The 22,028-nt window shown below is 36.8% G+C and overlaps 1 protein-coding gene across 2 annotated transcripts in view; it reads left to right on the top strand.

Annotated features, from left to right (window-relative positions):
* The window catches only part of LOC126298974 (ATP-binding cassette sub-family C member 4-like), a 251,855-nt gene extending 231,659 nt beyond the window's left edge, over positions 1 to 20,196 (top strand). For both annotated transcript variants that reach the window (XM_049990595.1, XM_049990594.1), the window contains exons 23-25: positions 1,588 to 1,717; positions 10,370 to 10,480; positions 19,229 to 20,196. In XM_049990595.1, the coding sequence (XP_049846552.1) occupies positions 1,588 to 1,717; positions 10,370 to 10,480; positions 19,229 to 19,276 (289 nt within the window). In that variant the 3' untranslated portion in view covers positions 19,277 to 20,196. The remainder of the gene's footprint in view (positions 1 to 1,587; positions 1,718 to 10,369; positions 10,481 to 19,228) is intronic.
* The last annotated feature ends 1,832 nt before the right edge of the window (positions 20,197 to 22,028 follow it).

A 22,028-nucleotide genomic window follows, 5' to 3' on the forward strand; every position in this document is an offset into this window, starting at 1 on the left:
AAGTTATAATACTGTAAGTTTTGAGTATTAACAAGAAGGGGCTATTATCTGCAACTAAGGCTGCATGAAGGTCATCCCAGGATTCAGTCTTTATCACACAAAATAAATCTCACTCACTGTTTGCACTATAATTATTGCAATACTGAAGTAGTGTCTTTCTTCCAAACCAAATAGATAAGTTTCTGAACAATGATTAACAAACACAATCTTTTTTATGTTAAGTATAACTATAATACCATGTCAGAAAACATGGTAACAAGTTAATTATAAACATAGCTATATATTTCTTATAATGAAGCCAAACAGTTGACTGCTAAGTATTTGAAACATGAGCACAGCATTATGAGTGATATTGGACTCAAATTATCTTGTATTAGAGATTTATGGCAGAACTATCATTTTGAGCAGATGGAAATACAATTTACTAATTAAGACTTTGTTTCCATAATTTATTCATTCAATAATAATAATATTTACTGAATGTCAAAAACTCAGTAGCTTTATCAGGAAATGTCTTTTCTTAAACTATCCTTATATTGTCTTAATAGTTTTCTGCAGTAAATAAAATGAAAATCAAAACTTAGTGCAGCTCTCCCAGAACATACTGACGCCAGTTCCATCTTTGTACATTGAATAATTTGTGAGCTTGAGCAATTTGAATGAAATGTAAGGCATGCATGTGTTTCATGTGTGGTATGGCAACTCTCCTCCAAACCCCTATGTGCTTCTGTCAATGTGTGAATCCAAAAGTAATTTTTAACAGGCAGTAGTTGTTATTGCATCAAGGACTAAAGTTTACAAAGAGATCTCATTTATCAATGACTGCTCATATAGTAAAGACATCTTACACAGACAGCAGAAAGTAAGGTCTTCACTCCTGCATATCAGACAGACTTCATCAGTGCAGACAATTCTATTTGAAGACATAATACAATACTTGGCTAGAAGAAGGGATCGCTTGGTAGGACACATTTTGAGACATCAAGGGATCGCCAATTTAGTATTGGAGGGCAGCTTGGAGGGTAAAAATTGTAGAGGGAGGCCAAGAGATGAATACACTAAACAGATTCAGAAGGATGTAGGTTGGAGTAGGTACTGGGATATGAAGAAGTGTGCATCAAACCGGTCTCTGGACTGAAGACCACAACAACAATACAAAAACATGTGTTACAATATTTGTTGCAAATGTATGTGCTGACAATATGTTGAATATTACATTCTTTTTGCTACTAGTAACTCAAATACAAAATCTGCTGCCCCTTAATGTATTATAAATTTCCATTGTCATCTAAGAACATTAACTACAGTACAGGAAAGTAATCCTGAAAAATAACAGAAAGAAATATATAACCCATTCAATACAATTTTTCTGGGTTTGTGACTGCATTGTCAATATATACATAGACAATGTGGTCACAAACCCAGAAAAATTTTGTTGGATGGGTTACATCATGACATTGACAATGCGGTCACAAACACAGAAAAATTTTAATGAATGTGACAGTGACTGCAGAAGCCTATGTTTATAAATATGTAAGCCATTTAAGTTTCTTGACCTTTATTTTTAAAATTCCTTGAATATTGCAGGACAGATGCACTGATCCAGAAAACCATGAGAAGAAAGTTTGACAACTGCACTGTTCTAATTATAGCTCACAGACTTCACACAGTGATAGATGCAGACAGAATACTAGTCATGGATGCAGGAAGACTTATGGTGAGTATCCTGTGTATCATTCATACTTGTTTTGTGGATAGATTTATGCTTAGAATTAAACAAATTCAACTACTGTAATTATATATTTAGTTAGTAAAATACATATTAAATCTGGTAATAAAAATTCTTTGAATTTCTGGAGACATCTAGGCTTTAGTTTAAGGAATTCAAATTTAGGAATTGTTGAAGTTTTCTATCATGTTGTGAATAGGAAGAACTGTGAATAGATATTTTGATTGTGGTATTACTTTATCTCACTATGTCATCTACAGGATGTGTATATAGTAACTTGTCAAGGTAAGATAAGATAATTATTACTATAATATCTTCACATACATATTCAAATGTCAGTTACTTACATCTGCACTTCAGTATTCCTTCTTTAGTTGCACATTTGCACATCAACACACTTATGAAGTATCCTTTGTGCATCATATTTCTTTTCTCTGTACAATACTATTCTTGTTTAAGATAATTTTCAGCATTAACACCAAGCCCGCCCAGCTAGCAGCATGCTTCCCACACAGGAAGGTGTGCCAGTCCCCGGCACGAGTCTGCCCAGTGGATTAGTGCCAAGGTCCGGTGTGCCAGCCAGCCTGTGGATGGTTTCTAAGTTGGTTTTCCATGTGCCTCTGCAAATGTGGGCTGGTTCCCCTTATTGTGCTTCAGTTACACTACGTCAACGATTATCTGTCTCCAAATACACGTACACCATAATTACTCTACTACGCAAACATTTGGGGTTACACTCATCTGGTATGAGACATTCCCGGGGGGTGGGGGTGGGGGTGGTGGTAGGGGGTGGAGATGGGGGGGGGGGGGGGGTGTCCACTGGCAGCCTAACCACACAACATAACACTGGGTTTGGTGTGGGGCAGCAGTGGGGTGAGTGGACTGCTGTAGCCTGTTGTGGGGTTGTGAACCACTCAGGGCTACGGCAGGGATGAAACCTCTCTGTCGTTTTTAGGTCCCCGGTTCAATACACACACAATACACAAACTAACACCAAACAAGGTGGTACATACTGGACTGGTTGTAATCCATGTCCAGCCATCCAGATTTAGGCTTTCCGTGATTTCCCAAAACCACTCCAGGCAAATGCTTCTACGATTCCTTTGAAAGGGTACTGTCAATTTCTATCCCCACACTTGAAGCAGTCTGAGCTTGTGCTTTGTTGCTAATGACCTTGATGTTGATCAGAGATTAAATCCCAGTCTTCCTTTCTTTCTGCCTTGAGTACCAGTAGTAACACTAAATTTTCAGTCTTTGTAACAGTTTTTTGCCACTCTACTTTAGCAGTGATAGAGCCTATTTTTAGATTATATGAAATTCCAGTGTTGTTTCTTTCTTCTTGCATTATGCACATGGACATTTTCATTGTCCACAAGGAGTATATAATATTTTACTCTTTTCAAGCTATGTGATGCAGAAACACAAGATAATGAGAATTAATAAATTGAAAGTCTTAAAACTTAGCCCTATAGTTGTGCATGACTCTTTGCTGTGCACTGAAGAGAATGACTGTCTGTCATGTTACTTGTATAATTCTTTAGTATCCCCACCAGTGGAAATAAAGATGGATGCAGATGATCTGGTATGTGTATCATAGTGAAATGGTGCAGAATGCTGCAAAGGGGGATGTGCATAAGATGTATAGACAGAGTCCCTGACCTAAGTGTCTACCTGCTTAACTGGTTGTTCTTACAGGAGAATCAACTATCGGTACTTAGAACCTGGCCTCTACCTTGTGCTGTGCTCTGTTTCCTGTGTGCTTAGTTACTTGTATAATTCTTAGTTACTTGTATAATTCTTTAGTATCCCCACCAGTGGAAATAAAGATGGATGCAGGTGATCTGGTATGTGTATCACAGTGGAATGGTGCAGAATGCTGCAAAGGGGGGTGTGCATAAGATGTATAGACAGAGTCCCTGACCTAAGTGTTTACCTGCTTAACTGGTTGTTCTTACAGGAGAATCAACTATCGGTACTTAGAACCTGGTCTCCACCTTATTCTGTACTCTGTTTCCTGTGTGCTTAGTTACTCAATTACTCATGCTGATTGCATTTTCTTTGTTCTGTGATCCTCTCTGGGCATTGTTAGGACTTTCTGCTCACCTGTGGACTACTCACACATCAATTGTTTGCCCCTGTTACTGGGTTCAGCTCCCTGGGCTTGTAGTCAAGTGACTGTCAGCTAGAACAGTAATGTTTTTTGCTAAGAATGATTGTATCATGGAGTTTTCATGCCTGCGCATATAAAAAGTGGTGATGAGGATGGGGTTGTGCATGGAACACTTTTCTTTTTCACAGAGTTAATTTATGGCCACCATGGGCCCAGCATTTTCTCAATACTGGCAGAAACAGTTGCACCTACAGGAGCACCTACAGGAGCAACATCAAGTGCTGCAGTAGGAACTTCTCAAAAGGAAGCAGAATTTCTGTGTATAGAGGTCACTGTGGCAGCAAGCCAGGTGTTTGCAGAGATGCCTTCATCCCAGCTACCCCAGTGCTGCATCACCTGTGCCATTTCTTGCTGCACTGCCAAGTGAGACATGTCACTGATCCAGTTGATAGGGCTGCCTTCTTATTGTCCAGCAGTGTATGGTTGTATGAATTTGTGCAGAATTCAAAGCCCTGTACTGAGTCTAAGAAACCTGACTTTGAGGAACTTTGTCAGCTGCTCACACAGTATTTTGGTTTTCAAACCAATGTGATGGTGGCATGGCTATAGTTTAACCAGTACTACAAGCACCCCACAAGCAACCTGCTAGGTCTCTCACTCAAGAGTAAGTTTGAGTGTGTCCCCAGTGTGCTACCTCATATACAGGCTGGGGCATTGGTGTTGTCCTACCCTTCTTTAGCCAAAGTTTCTATGCTCCGCTCATTATAAGAATATGGAATGACAACTTACATTGGTAGTAATTAATTCACCATTAGCATAAAATATTCTTGGGTTGCAGTGTTTTCCTGTTTTTGGTTTCCAGATAGTTGACAAAATACATTCAGTCGCTCAAGCAGTCTTTCTGCTCTGCTCCCTGCTTTGCTTCCTTTATGCAAGGTAAACGACTAACCCTGGCTGCTTATGTGTCCTGATATGGTATTGGCACAGTTCTGATGCATTGGGACCCAGATGGAACCAAGTGGCCCATTGTTTATGCAGCAAAGGCACTTTCTGCAGCACAACATAACTATTCACAGGTGGAAAAAGATTTCCTGGCTGTCATTTTCGACATCAAAAAATTTCATGTATTTTGTACGGAACAAAGTTCCTACTCATTACTGACCACAGTCCCCTAGTTTCCTTATTCAGCCCTTGTTCAAAGCCACAAAGGAAGGCCCTCTTTTTCAGTACCTATCACTATACCATTTGTTAATGGTCCACCACTTATGACGCTAGTGTAGATGGTCTATCGCAGTTGCCAGTAGGACTTGATCCAGAGTTTCACCGATAGGAGGCTCTAGTTTTCACATTGTACAGTACCTTGCAGCAGATATTGCTGGATTTACCTTTGACATCAGAGAAGGTTGTGATGACCACAGCCATCCACTTATTATTCTGGAAAATTTTTTGAGCAGTCCAGAGTGGATGGCCTGAGTGCAGTCTTTCAGGAACAGATTTGGCGTAGTGCAGATTTTTTCTTCTGTCAGGTGAGATTGACATTGTCCAGGGGATCCTCATGCCGGCCACAAATGAGCAGAAGTGTCAAGAGGTCATTCCTCTTGTATTGCATCTTTGCATACTCCAGTTGCTGCACGCATGGCACTGCGGTATGTCCTGTATGAAGGCTTTGATGTGGCATCACATGCACTCCTAGCAATCAATTGTAATACCTTACATAATGGGTGAGGACATGTGAGCTGTGCAGAGAACCAGGCTCTGCTGATGATACATCGGTTTTCCTTTGACCAGTTCTGGAGCACCTTTATGACAGGGTGCATATTGAATTTGTGGGCCCTTTTTTGGGAAGCATACTGCTGTTGGAACTTGATGCATTCTCAGATTTTCTGTATGGGCCAAAATGTCATCCACACTGTCAACTGCAACTATCTGTGCATTATCGGTAATTTTTTCTGTCTAGGGCTCTCCCTGAACCCTCACCCTGACAACAGTTGGCAATTCTTCTCATGAGAATTTGCAGACTTTTGCACTCAAAACTTTATCCAGAGTCTGACTACTTCCCCATTTCACCCAGCTTCCTACTGATGCTGGAAGACTAACCATTACCCCTGCCATGTCAATCTTCTGCTCTCTGGGAGATGCAGCTGCATCAGTGTTGTCTCCTTCAGTAGTCATTCTACCACCAGGAAACCTTGCGAGCTCTCCGGTTTTCCACTAGAGGGCACAGCATGAAACATGTCCATTTTCACCCATATATGGCCTTTTCAGGGGGGTGAGGGATTTAATATACTCACAAGCAGATTTGAGATAGATGCAGATGAGCTAGCATGGGCACTGAAGCAAAAGAATGCACAGCGCTGTCTCAGAAGGCGTGTGTGACGTGATGCATGGGCAGAGTCGCTGACCCAGGTGGACCCAGGTGTTTACGTCCTGGTGGCAAAAGGCCTAGCCCAGCAGAGGGACATAAACTACTTCAGACTTGGCCTTTGCCATGCTGTTTTCCAGGAAGATCAAACAGTGCAACCATTGGTTGATATTGTCAGGTGTTCTTATGATGCCAGTTTGCATTCCTTTGTGAAGAGTCATTTGAAATTTCACCATACAGCAGTGGCTGCATTCAGGTGATATTATCTTAACAGACTATGTTTACAAAAAGGCGTTTTGCAATGTACTTTGACTCCAACAGCATTTTCCATTCTCACACCATTTGTTGATTAGCCCTTGCCACAATGAAACGAGACGGTATATATCTGGATGGCTCAATTATTTCTTAAACGCTATAGCTGTTTCCATCAGTACTCTTCAGTTCCATAATCCAACATTTTTTGTCACACTCTAAGTATGAATGGCTACACACAGGGAATGTAATTTTGATCTTCTTCAGGCTGTTAATTTGACTGAGAGTTACATAATGAATGAAGCTGATGACTGCAAAATTTTTATTTTGACCACTAGCAGAAGCACAATTTATACAGAGCTATTCCATGTCCTCACGAAGGGCATGAGTGGTCAAGTGAAAAAGGAATGACCTCACATCATTTGCACCATTTTCTGCAAATGCATTCAGGATAAACACACAAAAAAAGAAAAAAAAAGTTGCGTCTAGCAAGAACAGTCATCACGTAGAGTAAACATCAGTGGTTACTATATTTGGCACAGATACATTTCTTTGCAAAGTTTATGCAGATATCCACCTTCTTTTGCCTTTCTTTACATCCAGTTTATTGAGGGGAGAGATTTCATCAGAATTCTGTTTCTCTGCCCTCTCATAGCCAGATGAGTCACCCCTCAGCTGTTTGCTTCTTTCCCCTGAAAAACTGACTTACCTTGTTCTTTACCCTTACAGCAAAACTTTGAATGCTAATATCTCTGGTTTCATTTGTTCTTTTTTTCAGTTTTAGCCTCTCAACAGATACATACGATCCGTCTGAATTAACCTGTAGCAACAACTCAGTTTTGAAGTAAAAAAAAAAAAAAAATACTTACCTTTACCTGGTTTCTCCCATGACCCCTAATATGTTGCAGATCTCTTTAGTTTGTTACTGAGTCAGATACTTGCATTTTTTCACAGGCGTTTACGATTTATTTAAATTTTCATATGGAATTTGGCTTTCATTTTCCTTAATTTTTGTGTTCTTTATAAATAAATGAAACAAACAATTTTTAGTACAAGTCCTTAATTAATATCATATTTCATCAGTCTAATTCCTTACTTAAATATATTTCAATTATATCATATGTCTCCCTACCATTGTTATTTTCTGTCATATAGTTTCATGTAGCAGGTACTATATTTTTATTATGTGAATTTGCCCATCTAGTTCTGTGCTGTTCTATGTTGAAGTAATGAGGGTAGGCTTTTTGAGAAATGTGGTTTAGTAGTTTATAATTCACCCTTGACACATTTTTGAAACTTGTAGTAATGGAGATAGTCACTTCTTTCAGTTTCTTATGTTCTTCCTCATTTCCTTTATGCAGACTGTCGCAACCACAAACAGTTTTAGTCTGGTGTAAAAAAGTCAACCACTAATTATGAACAGACCTACTTGTTCACAGTTTTTTCTTCATTTGTGAACTGTAAATATCTTTGTGATTAGTGCTTTCATAACTTCTCTTAACAATTTTTTCAGTGTAAGTCTCTCAGTGCTCAAACGTGATTTGCATGTTTTGGTTTCAGAACCTGTGATTCACCTCAATGAATGTTATGGTCGCATTCCACTAACACAGATACTATCAGTTTGAACAAATTCTGATATAGTTTTTTTTGTGTTTTATTGTAGTAACACCTGTTCAGATATTTATGTAGTGTTTATCCTTTAACAAGTCAGTTTTAAAATTTTCAATCGTAATCATGTCATTCTTCACAAGTCTGTTAATTTTTTTAGGGGAATCTTGGGGCCATTAGTGGTTGAATAATTGAACTGAGCACTAGAAAAGAAATATGAGTTCTTTCAAAATACATTGAACTGCATTCAGAATTACTTATATGTGAAGAAGGTTAAACCTTTTTGAAAGGACAAAGCATAAGGAAAGATGAAAATATGTATTGATAAATAATACAGTTAGTATGTGAGCATGAAAAGTGAATGGATAACATTGAGTGGCTAAAATGAATAGAACACTACATCCAATAAACATTTTTGTGTTTGAGGAATGAAGTATCAACATAAATATAACAAAAAGTAGAATTTCAAATACAGTCAGTAAAATGCAATGAGAAGCATGTTAAATGCAGTTTATGTATTATCCATTTTTACAAGCGCACCTTATGTGCTTAACTGTTCATCTACGTGTGTGTATGCACATCAGGATTAAATCTTGCAGTAACCCTTCAACAACCCAAATACTGAGTGCCCTATTAATTTTGTAAGCTGAGACATTTAGTAAATAAATGTTGAAAAAACATGGAAAAATGTGAGAAAGTATATGAATAAATCATACATCACAGAGAAAAGTTCTCAACTACTGTGCAGTGTTCTTGTACATAACAGAAGGTGTGTGCTGCAAAGAAACCTCCCAACCTGGATTTTTTCTCAGTTCTACTGGAAGTGTATTGAAACTGAAACTGCTGCATAGTGCACACCTTTCTGTATGATACTTAAGAAAGTTTTATCCAATTCACTGTTCCTATGTGCCAAGCAGATGAACCAAGACAAAGACACATATTCATCCTCTAGAAAATTATGGTGCTATGAATGACTTACAAGAATCATCTTGAAGACAACGGCTAAGTAAAAAACACACCAGGAATTACTGAATAATTTAAGGAGATTGTGGGACCATGACATAAGGATAGCACACCTTCTGAAAATGAGTTAACACCTGTCCCCAGACATGGGATCATCTGTAAGATCAACATGTTGCCATTTTCAGTTCAAATCATTGAGTATGTTTTAGCTCATCTTTTACACACTAAAACAGTCATCACCTTCCTGCAACTCTTCCTGAATCTAATGATAATTATCTTGACAGAAGTGACAGAAGTCTTCAGTATATGAAGTGAATAATGTCACAGAAGTGACATTACTTACAGAATAAGTTATACATTTCGTGAATAGCAAAGGATTGATGAAACAGCATGTGAGTGTTTCATACATTAATCTTCAAAGCATGAAATAATGAATAAATATCAATATAGCATAGGATTTTTTCTGCCAGGCATGTGGACAAAATAGCATGTAAATTGCTATTAATGAGCTTACAACAGATAGGAAACATTTGTTTTCAGATAAACAATTAAGTGTTTCTTGCAGGCTCCAATGAATAATACTGTACCTAAAAGAGACCCTTACTGTTTGGCACACCTTGAATGTTGTATCCTTCCAAGTTTTGTTTGATCCAGCAAATATTTTAGTAGGAATAGCCCTAAAAACAAATTAACAGAAGACAAACACACCAATGAAGAATACATAAAAACCAAATTTGTATATAAAATTTGGATAGCTACATATGAGTGATTGAAGAGTATTTTCATTAATTTAGACTGTATTATAAAGTGAAAATTATTTAAAAGAACATTATGATAGTACCTCAATTTTGAAAGATATCATATTATCTGGGTATTCTCTCTTAATTTCTGGAAGAGAAACTGTGGTGGGCCAAATCAGTTGGTATGGCACTCCTAAACAGAGTATCTGATGGTTCAAATATTTTTTGATGGAAATTTCTTCTAAAGCACGCCACACACTCATGAAAAGCTGCATTTTTTAGTCAAAAGTTGACAAAGGATAAGACAAAATGTTTAGAGTGGAAGATGAATCTGGACACCGTATTGGAATGATCTGTTTGAAATCTTCAGTTTTGTTAATAATTAATTCATTTATTCTCATGAAACCAGAATACTCTCTTGTATAAAAAGATTGTATATTATTATACTTTGTGAATTTCTGTTAACTTGTCCATAAAACAGCTTGATATCAGAAGGTGAAAAAAATGTGAAACTGTTGACATTTTTGCAGGGTTATTATCTTTATTGTTCTGATTTACCATGGCTGTTAAAAATGCAACTTAAAATTTATTAAATATATTTGCAGGAATTTGATCACCCGTACATTCTGCTGCAAAACAAAAGTGGCTTCCTGCACAAATTGGTCCAAGAAACTGGCAAGAATATGGCAGAACAGCTACAGACTGCAGCTGAACAGGTATTGCATAGTTCATTAATCGCAAAATTATGAAATTTTTATCTAATATTATCTATTTATAACTTGGAAATTCATGAAAATGTGCCACACAAACCTTCATATATCGGAATCATTATGTTTCACAAATTGTTAGCCTAAGAAGATATTTGATGAAGTTGTTGAACAATAATGAAGTACACTTTAGGTACGATGCAAAATGCAGGATGTTTCTAAACTATTGTAAGGGATATCAAGGGTTCAAGCAAAGAAAGACAACATGTCCTCATAAGCAAATGTTTTGGAAAGCAGTGTTATTAAGCTATAAGCTATAGCATTACAGGTTATAGAGTAGTGACATAACATCAGTTGCTGAAAGTGTCTGTAATGACATGCATGTGTGGCAACACCTCAGTACAGACTAGCAAAGCCACTCTAAGGGATTATACCAGAATCATTTTGATTAAATGCTGTTCCATATCTCTGCTGTTAACTAGTGTAGCACACATTACACTCTTTCTATGTGTGCCTTCAATCAAAAGTCCAAGGTCAAGGTCAAGACACCTCACAGGCCAATGTCTAGTCTATCACCTTCAATAAAATGTGTTCCAAAAAGCAGAATACATCCAAACTGAAATTCGTTGCAGCTACATCATCCATCAAACCCATGGCACATTGGACTGGTAGACAAATTTTATGACTCACTCTTTTATAGCGACAGTTAATTTATTGCTCTTGCACAAATACTCTTCAACTTAAAACAGAGGTCAGTAAGTTTACAATAAAATAAATAACTGTTCTGAGCCACAAGAAAATTTAAGGGTTTATACTACTAATTCACTATTTTCACAAGTTAATTGAACACAAGCCAGTCGATACACAGCAAGGGAAGTTAGACGGCATTCAGAATAGAAGTACTTTGACTGTCAAAATACTATCAGTAAACTGTTGAAGTATTCATAGTAAAGTTTCCAAATATACTGCCCTTTAGGAAAGTTCACACACTCAAATTATTCTTGGGGCTATAACCTGAGGTGGAAAGCTCTGAGATATTTCGCAAGTCATGGAGTGTATACAAGGAAGACAGATTAGAGGCCATAGGAGAGGGAGTGTTCATTGCAGTTGACAAAAATATTGTCTCTATTGAGCTCAAATTTGAGTGTTACAGAGATGTTCTCTGGTTGCATTAACAGGTGTAGGTGAAAACGAGTTAATTGTTGGATGTATCTACTGGCCATCCAATTCGGCTATGACAGTTCTAGAGTCATTCAAAGAAAGTCTATGGTCAGCAGCGAGTAAATACCCAGATCATGCAATATTAGATGGAGGTGACTTTAACCTACCGAGTATAGACTGAGATATCTATGTATTCATTGTAGGGGGTACAGACACAGTCATGTGAAATACTTTTAAACACATTTCCCGAAAACTGTCTTCAGCAGCTAACTCGGCAGTCCACATGCAATGGAAATATATTAGACCTTGTAGCTACAAATAGGCTGGACCTTATTGACAATGTCAGTATAGGAAAGGGAATTAGTGGTCATGATGTCATTGTAGCAACTACAAGATTTGAAAGCAGATGAATCACCAGGTCCAGATGGAATCCCAGTTTGGTTTTACAAAGAGTACTCTACAGCATTGGCCACTTACCTAGCCTGAATTTATCAGGAATCACTCACCCATCACAAAGCTCCAAGTGGCTGGAAAAAGCACAGGTATGTGCGGTATAGAAGAAAGGCAAGATAATGGACTGCAAAATTACAAACCAATATTCCAAACTTCTGTGTTCTGTAGAATCCTTGAATATATTCTCAGTTTAAGTAACTCATTGTAAAGCGGTGGTCCAAATTATAATGGTTGGACCAAAGAAAGAACCATATCCATAGACTGCTCAGGAAGGTAGCACGGCACAAGGTTGCTTTTTGGACCCAACCATTTAACTTGGAGCATTGCATCACAGCAAGTTACTTATTTTTAGTGCTTTGGCAGTGAATGATGGAACTTGGCTGTAAGTGGATTTCCTGTATACTAAAATGATTTAAGAGCTAATATCACCTGATGAAGCATTTTAAGAATGTGACACCAGTTATGACCTTTCAGTAAAAGATTTTAACAACCTGAGAGGGCAACTTTTTATTTAACATGTGATTATGTTGAGAGTCAATCGCTACTCCTTGCACCCAGTGTTGATCCTCCACAGGCCTTTTTGAATTTTGCTAAAATTTTCCAGCATTGCAACCTCTATGTATGCATCAGCATCATTCATGGAAAGCCTCTGGAACTTCTGACAGTCTCTACTATGTGATTTATATATAGTGCTAAAAGTAATGCACCTACAACACTGCCTTGTGGTATGTCCAAAGTCACTTTTACATCTGAAGACTTCTGCCTGTTGAGAATGACATGCTGTGTACTATTTCCTAGAAACTTTCAAGTCAATCGCACAGTTAGTCTGATATTCCATATGGTCATATTTTGTTCATTTGTGGAAGTACAGAACAGTATTGAATGCCTTATGGAAGTCAAGGAACACTTCATCTACCTGAACAACAGAATGTACTGATTTTTGGGTCTTGTGGATGAGCAGAGTGAGCTGGATTTCACATGATCATTGTTTTCAGAACCCATGTTAATTCCTACAGAGGAGATTTTTAATCTCCAGAAATGTCACAGTAGCTGAGCATAAAACATGTTTCAGAATTCTACAACAGAATGACATCAGAGATATAGACCTACAGTTTTGTGCATATGTTGGATGACTCTCCTTGAAACAGAAATGAATTGCACTTTTTTTTTCAATCATCAGGAACACTTTGTTCCTCCAGAGAACTACTGCTACAAGAGGTGAAAGTTTTTTTCATATTATATGTAGACTTGTATTGGCATCTCATCAGGTCCAGTGGCCATTCTTCTACTGAGCTATTTCATTTGCCTCATATCCCGTATCACTTATTTCAGTAATAGCCATTTTGTCATTTTGCAATGATTTTAAGGAGGTACCATAGTGCTAGTCACACATAGAGATCAAATCAGGATTGTAGAGTATCACCTTCTGTCATGCTTAACTTAAGCAAGTTTATGGTGCTAACATGTCCAACTTTTGCTTCATCAGTGAAGGAAACAGATGAGTCAAATGTAAATAGATAACTGCTATGTGAAGGAATCACCAGCAGAATTCAGTAAGTAGTGAAAATCCAACTCCCTAAGGACCTTTACATTTGCAGATGGCGTTGATACAAGATAAAGTCATGTAAAATATAGCAAGTAGGAAAATGAATTATATGCATTTAATTACCCATTTATTGTCCACTTGTTGTAACTGAGGCTCTTGGTAATTGTTTGTGGGTGGAGGAATTGATCACCATCCACATATATGAACAATACTGAGCCTGTTTCATAGATGAAACAATCCACTGCTGTAAATGTCATTACAATGATTGCTGTCTGCAGGATAGGTGGGGGGGGGGGGGGGATGCACAGTTAGGCAGCCTCATATCCACTATCATTTGCGCAGCCATACATTTTCAACATGTCTTGGATTACATTAAGTTCAGATTTCATTCCATGGGCCCAACAATGAGATGATTCTTGTGGGTGTGAAACATGTCAGAAAGTATAACATAAAAGACATAGAGCATTTGAACATACTACTCCCTTCCTCAATAATTTGTCAGGGGACTGTCAAGTGAATACATTGTAGTAAACTGAAACAGCTAATATTTACAGGATTAATACACTGTCAGAATTAAACATAAATATGCACCTTAAATAAATTTATCATACACAAAATACCTAATGTTGACTGTTGTGACCCAGTCCCGCTGTATGGGAGGCAAGCATGTTACCATTCAGCTAAGCAGGTGGACACACTTTTAAGAAATTTATGATACACAAAATACCTAGTCACAAGGGTTGTGACGAAGTATTGTCAAATCTGAAATCTAACAGACTTTTTACTTAAGCTGGTGTAACAGCCCTGTTAAGATATTCATCTCTAGAGTAGGAGTTGCCTATCAAAAAGCCTTTCAAACTCTGTTGAAGCCGTGCTTTATCTGAAACCAAGTTTTTAACTCTTGACCACTGGTTGAATTCTCATGCAATTATTCTTGCTTTACTCCTCAGCAAGGATCCATCACTTATGTATTTATTCCTCAAAGCAGTCCTACAGTCAATCTTTCTTTCATTTGTTGGCCTATCTACAAAGTCTTAGGTATCACTTCCCAGCAGTGACCTTATTTCATTACACACAGCCTCAGACCACTCTCGACAATCTCGACAGTAAATGGGTCATTAATAATGACCTCAGTTGCAGTAAAATTAATATCATGAATTGAAATATTTGACAAATTGACACCTAGCACAGACTGTCAAGTGCGTGTGTGAAGCTTGAAGAATTAACTGTCTTCATCATATGATAAGTCATTGTCAGTACTGAATTCTTGGCCTGTAGTGGTTGGAAGATCGTTTTCTTCAAATGCATGGAATGTTTCATTGTCTGACAATGGCTCTGATTTAATGTTTATTTCATTGTTGAAATCTGCAGTTGCTTCCTCTTTGGTGATGATCTGGTTCATCTTCACACAAGCCCGTTTAAGTTTGTTTGGGCTTCAAACTGTCATAATCAAGGAAGTTCACACCACTTGACATGTGAATCTAAGGATCTCTTGTTACTCTCAGATGACAGACTTTTGAAAAGTCAAAATAGTTCACAAATATCCCTTCTTTGCCTTTAGGATTGAACTTTCCTTTGGTTGGTGATTTAGCCAGGATGAGAACCATTTGACCAGATGTATGAAGATGAGATATATCAGACGAAAATGATGGTGGTAGCTGTGACTCAAAACCCATGCAATGAATCACTTCATTAAATGAAGGTTCTTTCATTGATAACACCATTTTGCTGCAGTGTGTATATAACTTTTATATGTCACTGTATTCCTCCTGTAGTGGGTAAGAATTGTGTCCATTCTTTCATTGCAATACTCCTTACTGTTGGCTGACTGAAAGGGTTTAATTTTATTAAAAGTCTAATTTTCAACTAAGTTTTTGAATCCAATAAATTTGTTGACAACTCCTGTTTTATGTTGAAGGAAATAGACTTTACTCCACCTCCTATGGTCACCTATAAAGGTCACAAAAAATCTTGCACCACCTTGAGATGTTTCTCACATTGGTCCACAAACATTAGAATCCAGAAGTTTGTTTGAGTTCTCAATTGGTGAGGGGAGGTGATGTGATGTTTCCCATAAGATACATAACACACCAATGACATTGATGTGACTGAATCTCAAACCTGTCACTTACTCATTTTGTGGCATTTTGATTATATGTCATGGGTTCAAGTGGCATAATTAACCATGCCAGGTTTGCATATCACATTTTTTAATGCTTGGCTAAGCAAAGACCTATACCTTTGGATCATTTTCTTGTAAATAAAACAAGTTACCAACTCTATTTGAAGTCAGTTGGATTTTACAATTAGTGTCTTGCATAACTGTATGAGTTTCTCAGATGACACTGGTGGTTGTTGCCTGCAACCTTTGCCAGTGAAATGAGGTTAGTCCCAAGTTCTGGCATGTACAAAGTATTCTTCAGCATTAATTTCCACACTTTTAAGCTTACAAATTAAATTTTTTGTCTAATTAAAAAAATTTCACTTTTACCAATCACATAGACCGGGCCCTTTACCTGTCTGGATGTGGTTTGACAATGCAGGTACAACACGTGATTACAAAGCAACTTCATTTGTAGCTGACTATATGGAGAATAATTCAGAACTACTAACAATTCACTTGACAGTCATGCATATGGTGACATATATGGACACCAAAGATAATTACATGATGGTAAAGTTTGAATCTCAACAGAATGTATAGCAAGATCTTTCCAGTAAGATTAATAATAACTCTAAATAGTTTTAGATGCATGAAAGATTAATCAACAGATATTATATGTTGAGATGTTCAACATCATAAATGCACTCTACTGGAATATGATAAAATGAAGGCTGAAATACTAAATTATGTCTTCCAAAACTTTTGTAAATAAGATCAAAACAAAGTTTCTATTTCATATGCCACAGTGTATAAAAATAACTTACTTATGAATATCCAAAGAATTACAGACATAGCTCAGTGTAATCAATTTGTTGTACACTTATGAAGCATATTTTGTGTTCAGGTATAATGGTATGACTTACTGGAAACAAAAAATCTAATCCATATGAATCAATAGGTATTGTAGAAGCATTAGTCTCATGAAACCCAGCTTGCTATTAGTTTTCATCAAATCTGGAAGACTGTAGAATCATTCATTTCCATACCATTGTCCAGTAAATAAAATAAGTTCTTACAGAAACCAGAACTCAACAGATTTTTCTTAAAGGGGAGACATCAGCATATAGTAACTGGTGTACCTTGAGGGACTGTGTTAGGACTATTACCATTAACAACATATGAAGAGTGGAAACTGAAAACGTCCCAAGTTCTAAATCTTGCATGGGTCAGCAAATATATATATATATTTGTACCATACATAACGTATTTATATAAAAAAATCAAAAAGGTATTCTAATATCACAGTTATACTGCTACCTCATCACTGCAAAAAATAATTAGACAAATTAGAAACCAAATAATTTATTAAGAACATTCTAAGTGCTATATCAAGATACCAACTGGTTCCAAGTGCCAATACAAAAGTTTTTGTTTCAGGTTCCTTTAATACAGAGTCACTAAATTTTATTTGCAATAACACACATACAGAAATACATTGGTAGTATTTTAAGTAATAGAACTGTATTTAACAAAAAAATATTTCTCATATTTTTTTAAAATTTACTACACAAGAATAACCAAATTAAATTCAGTAAATAAATCTCTTAGTATTGGCCTAATTTCCCTTGAGGCAAATGCTGGAATGGTCCCTTTCAAAGGGCACTACCAATTTCCTTCTTTCCTTCTTCACCCTTGAAAAAATCTGAGCCACTACTCCATCCCTGATGACGGTGGGACATTAAACCCTAATCTACCTTTCCTCCAACACAAGCTACATTGACCATATAGAAAGACCCTATATCTTTGACTAAAGGTATGGCGATAAGTGACTAGTATCAGCTACTAGCGTCAGGTGTCTAGGATTACCCATGTGGAGTGATTTATGGCAGAGGGTACCATGTACCACTACTAGTCATTTCCTTTCACACATTTTCTTAACATATCACAGATTTATTTCAGACTGCATGGTGCAGTCATCTTCACAACAGATCTCCGAGAGCCAGTCAGGAAGTAATTATAATGTGCACAGAGACATTTAAACAATCATTATTCCTGCACTCTACACCTGAATGGAACAAGAGAAACTCTAATAATGGTTACATTGGGATGTACCCTCTGTCATGCACTTCACAGTGGTTTGTGGAATATAGGTGTAGCTGTAATGCTTCTTATTTTAGTGCTTCACTAAGTTGGTAATGCAGAAGTTATGAATTTGGCACACTTTGTAAAACATTCTCCAGGACACCCCAGTAACGCTATCCTATATCAACAGATGGCTGCACTGTGTAAATTTAGGAAAATTGCCAACACTGACATATGTATAAGGCAGCATTGTGTGATTAAATACCTTACTGTAGAAGTTCAAATGCCCATTCACATTAATGAAATGCTGACAAAAGGGTGTGGAGGTCTTATAGCATTATTAGTGTGTTGCTTCATAGAAGCTGAAAGGCAGATACATTTCACTAACCCGAATTCTACATGGATGGCCAGTGACTGCAATGATCTCACAAAACACCCATCATGTTGACCATATTAGTTATGATTACTGCTAGGTAACAACAAATGAATTGTCACGGGTTACCTTATTGGTAAAGGGAGAGTTAGGGCCATTGTTGAAAAACTAGGCTATTACAAGATTTTTGCACACTGGTTACAGAAAATGTTGACCAACCAGAATAAAGAGGCAAGGCAAACAACTGCATCCAATATCTTGCAGTGTTTCAATTCTGTCCACTCAATGAAGCCTGATGGGGGAGGTGGGGTGGGGTGTGGGGGGTTATCATTTTGAAGATACATTGAAAAATTTTGTACATCAGTGGCCGAGGAAACACGAACACAATTTTTACTGGGAAGGTGTAGATGTTCTTGTTTCAAGTTGGAAAACAAATTGAACAAAGGTGGTGGTTATATTGAGAAGTGACTAATTAATTGTGAATATTGTAGCTGTTATCTTATGTATATGGCATTCAGTTTTCTTGTAAAGCAAAAATTAAAGAATGGAGGATGCACTATTTTCTGACTGACCCTCACATCCCCAAAGTATATATGTTGCAGAAGAGTTACATGGTACCACATTTTGCATGACACCTGTACCTCACTGTTGATGCATTATAAAACATACTTTTATAGGAATACTTTGTGTAGTTTATTATCCAACTATTCTTCCCTTGTATTTATTACAAATGCCTACAAACAACTGGTATAATAACAGCAGTATCAGAAAAGAAAGTTCCATTAAGAAATCTGATTTATGGTTTTTGTGCCCCAATGAAGACTGCAAAATTCTTTCCTCTCCTCCTCATTTAACTGTTATTAATCAGATTACCATTTTTATCAGGCAGTGAATATGTTTGGCTTACCTATGTGTTGCTTTCTGTAATATCACTTTTCTGTTGGTTTTGACACTGACGTAAGTAATTAATTTATGTTTTTTTATTTTATTTGAACATTGATATACTGAAAATTAAGGAAATAAAAATATTTATTTCAGGCTTTCAGCAAAAAGTCATCAGTGAATTTAAGCAGTATTTCATATTAGTGGTGGTATGATTACTGCTACAGGGCTGCAACTCCATGACTTCCATGGAGTGAGACATGATATGTCTGAATTTCACTGCATTTTGATACTGTGTTACTGATTACTACACAGTTGTCAAAACTATTACCCAAAGAGAATACGCTACACTGGCAGACATTATCCCTGTGTTAATAATAAAATAATGTTCTATGTGTAGCCTTATTATGCTTTATTTAAATTTGGTAACTTCCAAGAAGACAGGTTTGTCTCTATGTTGTGTTAGTTACTGACAGAAGTTTAATGTCTAATAAAACACATAATGTTCCTGTAATTAGATAAAAAATTATTTTGTGACATTTAATGTACAATGTTGTGATAATTTGTGAGTGTGTAACAGAAATTACTCCTTTCAGTTCTTAACACTTCTTTTCATTCATACTGTCTTTCCTGTTTCAATCAATTTACTCCAATCTCATTTAAAATCTGCTTTACACTGTGATATTTATTCTTTCTAGACTTTTTCCAAATGCACTATAAATAACTGTATTAGTTTAAGTGACTTTTTGAAAGTGTATTCTCTCTATTTGCCTTTAAAAACATAAGTACTCTCTGCCAGATCACAGTTAAACATGTATTCTGTATTTACTTATAGTAATCTAGAATTTGGAATTTTTATACTCATTCATGGTACAAATTTTATTTTAGCTGTTATTTATTACTATCTCAATTTTATACAACATATTTTATGAATCTTTAAGGTCCCACCAACATCTTTGTGTCATAACACGTTGTGAAAGCTGAGAATATATTGCTACTGTTTGTCTTTTTATAATCTGAATAATTCAGCCTGTCTGTATTTTTAATAAGATACTATTGTTATTCAGTTTTTGTACTAGTGAAAATGTTTTCTAAAAGTTATAAATAAAGAAAAATGTAAGTCAGTCATATTATAGTTACCTGACATTACATCAATGAATACTGATTTTCCTAAAATTGTCTACAGGAAAATAGATAACTACTCATAGTTTCGACTGTTTCCACTCATCTTCAATTGAGAATATAAAAAAGCCAGGTCTAAGATAAGTGAAGACTTTGTCAGTTGACTGTTAACAATGCAAGAGAATGTAAACTTCCAATTCATACTTGTAATACGAGTCCATTTTAAGTATAGGCATGCAATGTAGTTGTGCATTCAGTGCCACAGAAAGTAGCCATGTTGTCTGATGACAGAGACAGTCAAAGATTCTGAAAACTGGTCATAAACAGACTCCAAAATAATTCAGTTAATATATCTGAATTACAACCCTTGATGTTCCTCCTCATTTCAAATGACTATCAACCCACCCTGACAACATTTGAACGATCTCACAACTTTTTAAATCGTTCACTGAGTAGTGGTGTAGTAAACAAGCCTGCCAGTTGTTCCTTTATATGTATATGACATACATCAGTTATTCCTTTGCTCACATAACCTCTGACAAAATGGTATCTAATATCAATGTATTTCAGTCTTTGATGCTCCCATGTTTCAAGCAAATGAATACAAGATTTAAGCTAATTCTCATGTATTGTTCAGTCCCAGGTGCACATTTTAAATTACATGTTTTGATCACTCAGGATCATCTTCAGATCTAAGTAGTTGCATCAATGACTCATCATGTCTATTCAAAACCACATTCAGAGTAGGGCCTACTGAATATGAGGTTCTACCTAAAAAAAAATCAGAATAACATTGCTGTGGGCGGAGCTTGTGTAGCCACGTGGGATTAGCCGAGCGGTCTCAGGCACTGCAGTCATGGACTCTGTGGCTGGTCCCGGTGGAGGTTTGAGTCCTCCCTCGGCCATGGGTGTGTGTGTTTGTCCTTAGGATAATTTAGGTTATGCAGTGTGTAAGTGTAGGGGCTAAGGACCTTAGCAGTTAAGTCCCATAAGATTAAAAAAAAAAAAAAAGAAAGCTTGTGTAGTACACATTTCTACCACTGGGCGTGTACAGCACAAGACATTGCCTGTCCAGTGCCACCTGGCTTGTTCCTTTAAACTGCAGCGATCGTTTTTGCTAGTGCTGTTTTGTTCTTGTTTCGTGTTTTTCTGATGTCAAGTTTAGGTGAACAATGTGAAGCTGTAAAATTTTGTTTTCTACTCTGTAAAAATGCCGCTGAAACAGTTTTAATGTTGAAAACAGTTTACCAAGATGACGCTACGGGAAAAACTCAAGTGTATGAGTGGTTTACTTGATTTAAAAATGGTGACATGTCAGTTGATGACAAACCTCATTCTGGATGTCCATCAACTGCCTGAATCAATGAAAATATTGAAAAAACTTGAGAGGTTGTGCTCACAGACCATCGACAGGACAATTCATCAACTGTCAGATATTAGTAGGTTATCTTGGAGCTCAGTTTAACAAATTTTAACAGAAGGTTTGGGAATGAAAAGGGTTGCTGCCAAGTTTGTTTCTCGGGTTCTGACTGACAATCAAAAGGCATGTTGAGCTGAAACATATTGTGCTTTGAAACAACAGCTAGAAATTGATCCAGATTTTGTGTCAAAGATCATTACTGATGATGAGTCATGGTGGTATGGTTATGAGATGATGAGTCATGGTGGTATGGTTATGAAATAGAAACAATGTAACAGTCAAGCCAATGGAAGACGTATTTGTCACCTGATCCAAAAAAATGTCGTCAAGTCAAGTCAAACATCAAAACAATGCTGATTTGATTTTTTGATTCCAAGGGTGTAGTTCAATCAGAGCTTGTTCCCCCAGGTCTGA

This window comes from Schistocerca gregaria, chromosome X (genome assembly GCF_023897955.1).
Source record: "Schistocerca gregaria isolate iqSchGreg1 chromosome X, iqSchGreg1.2, whole genome shotgun sequence".
NCBI classification, from domain to species: Eukaryota; Metazoa; Arthropoda; class Insecta; order Orthoptera; family Acrididae; genus Schistocerca; species Schistocerca gregaria.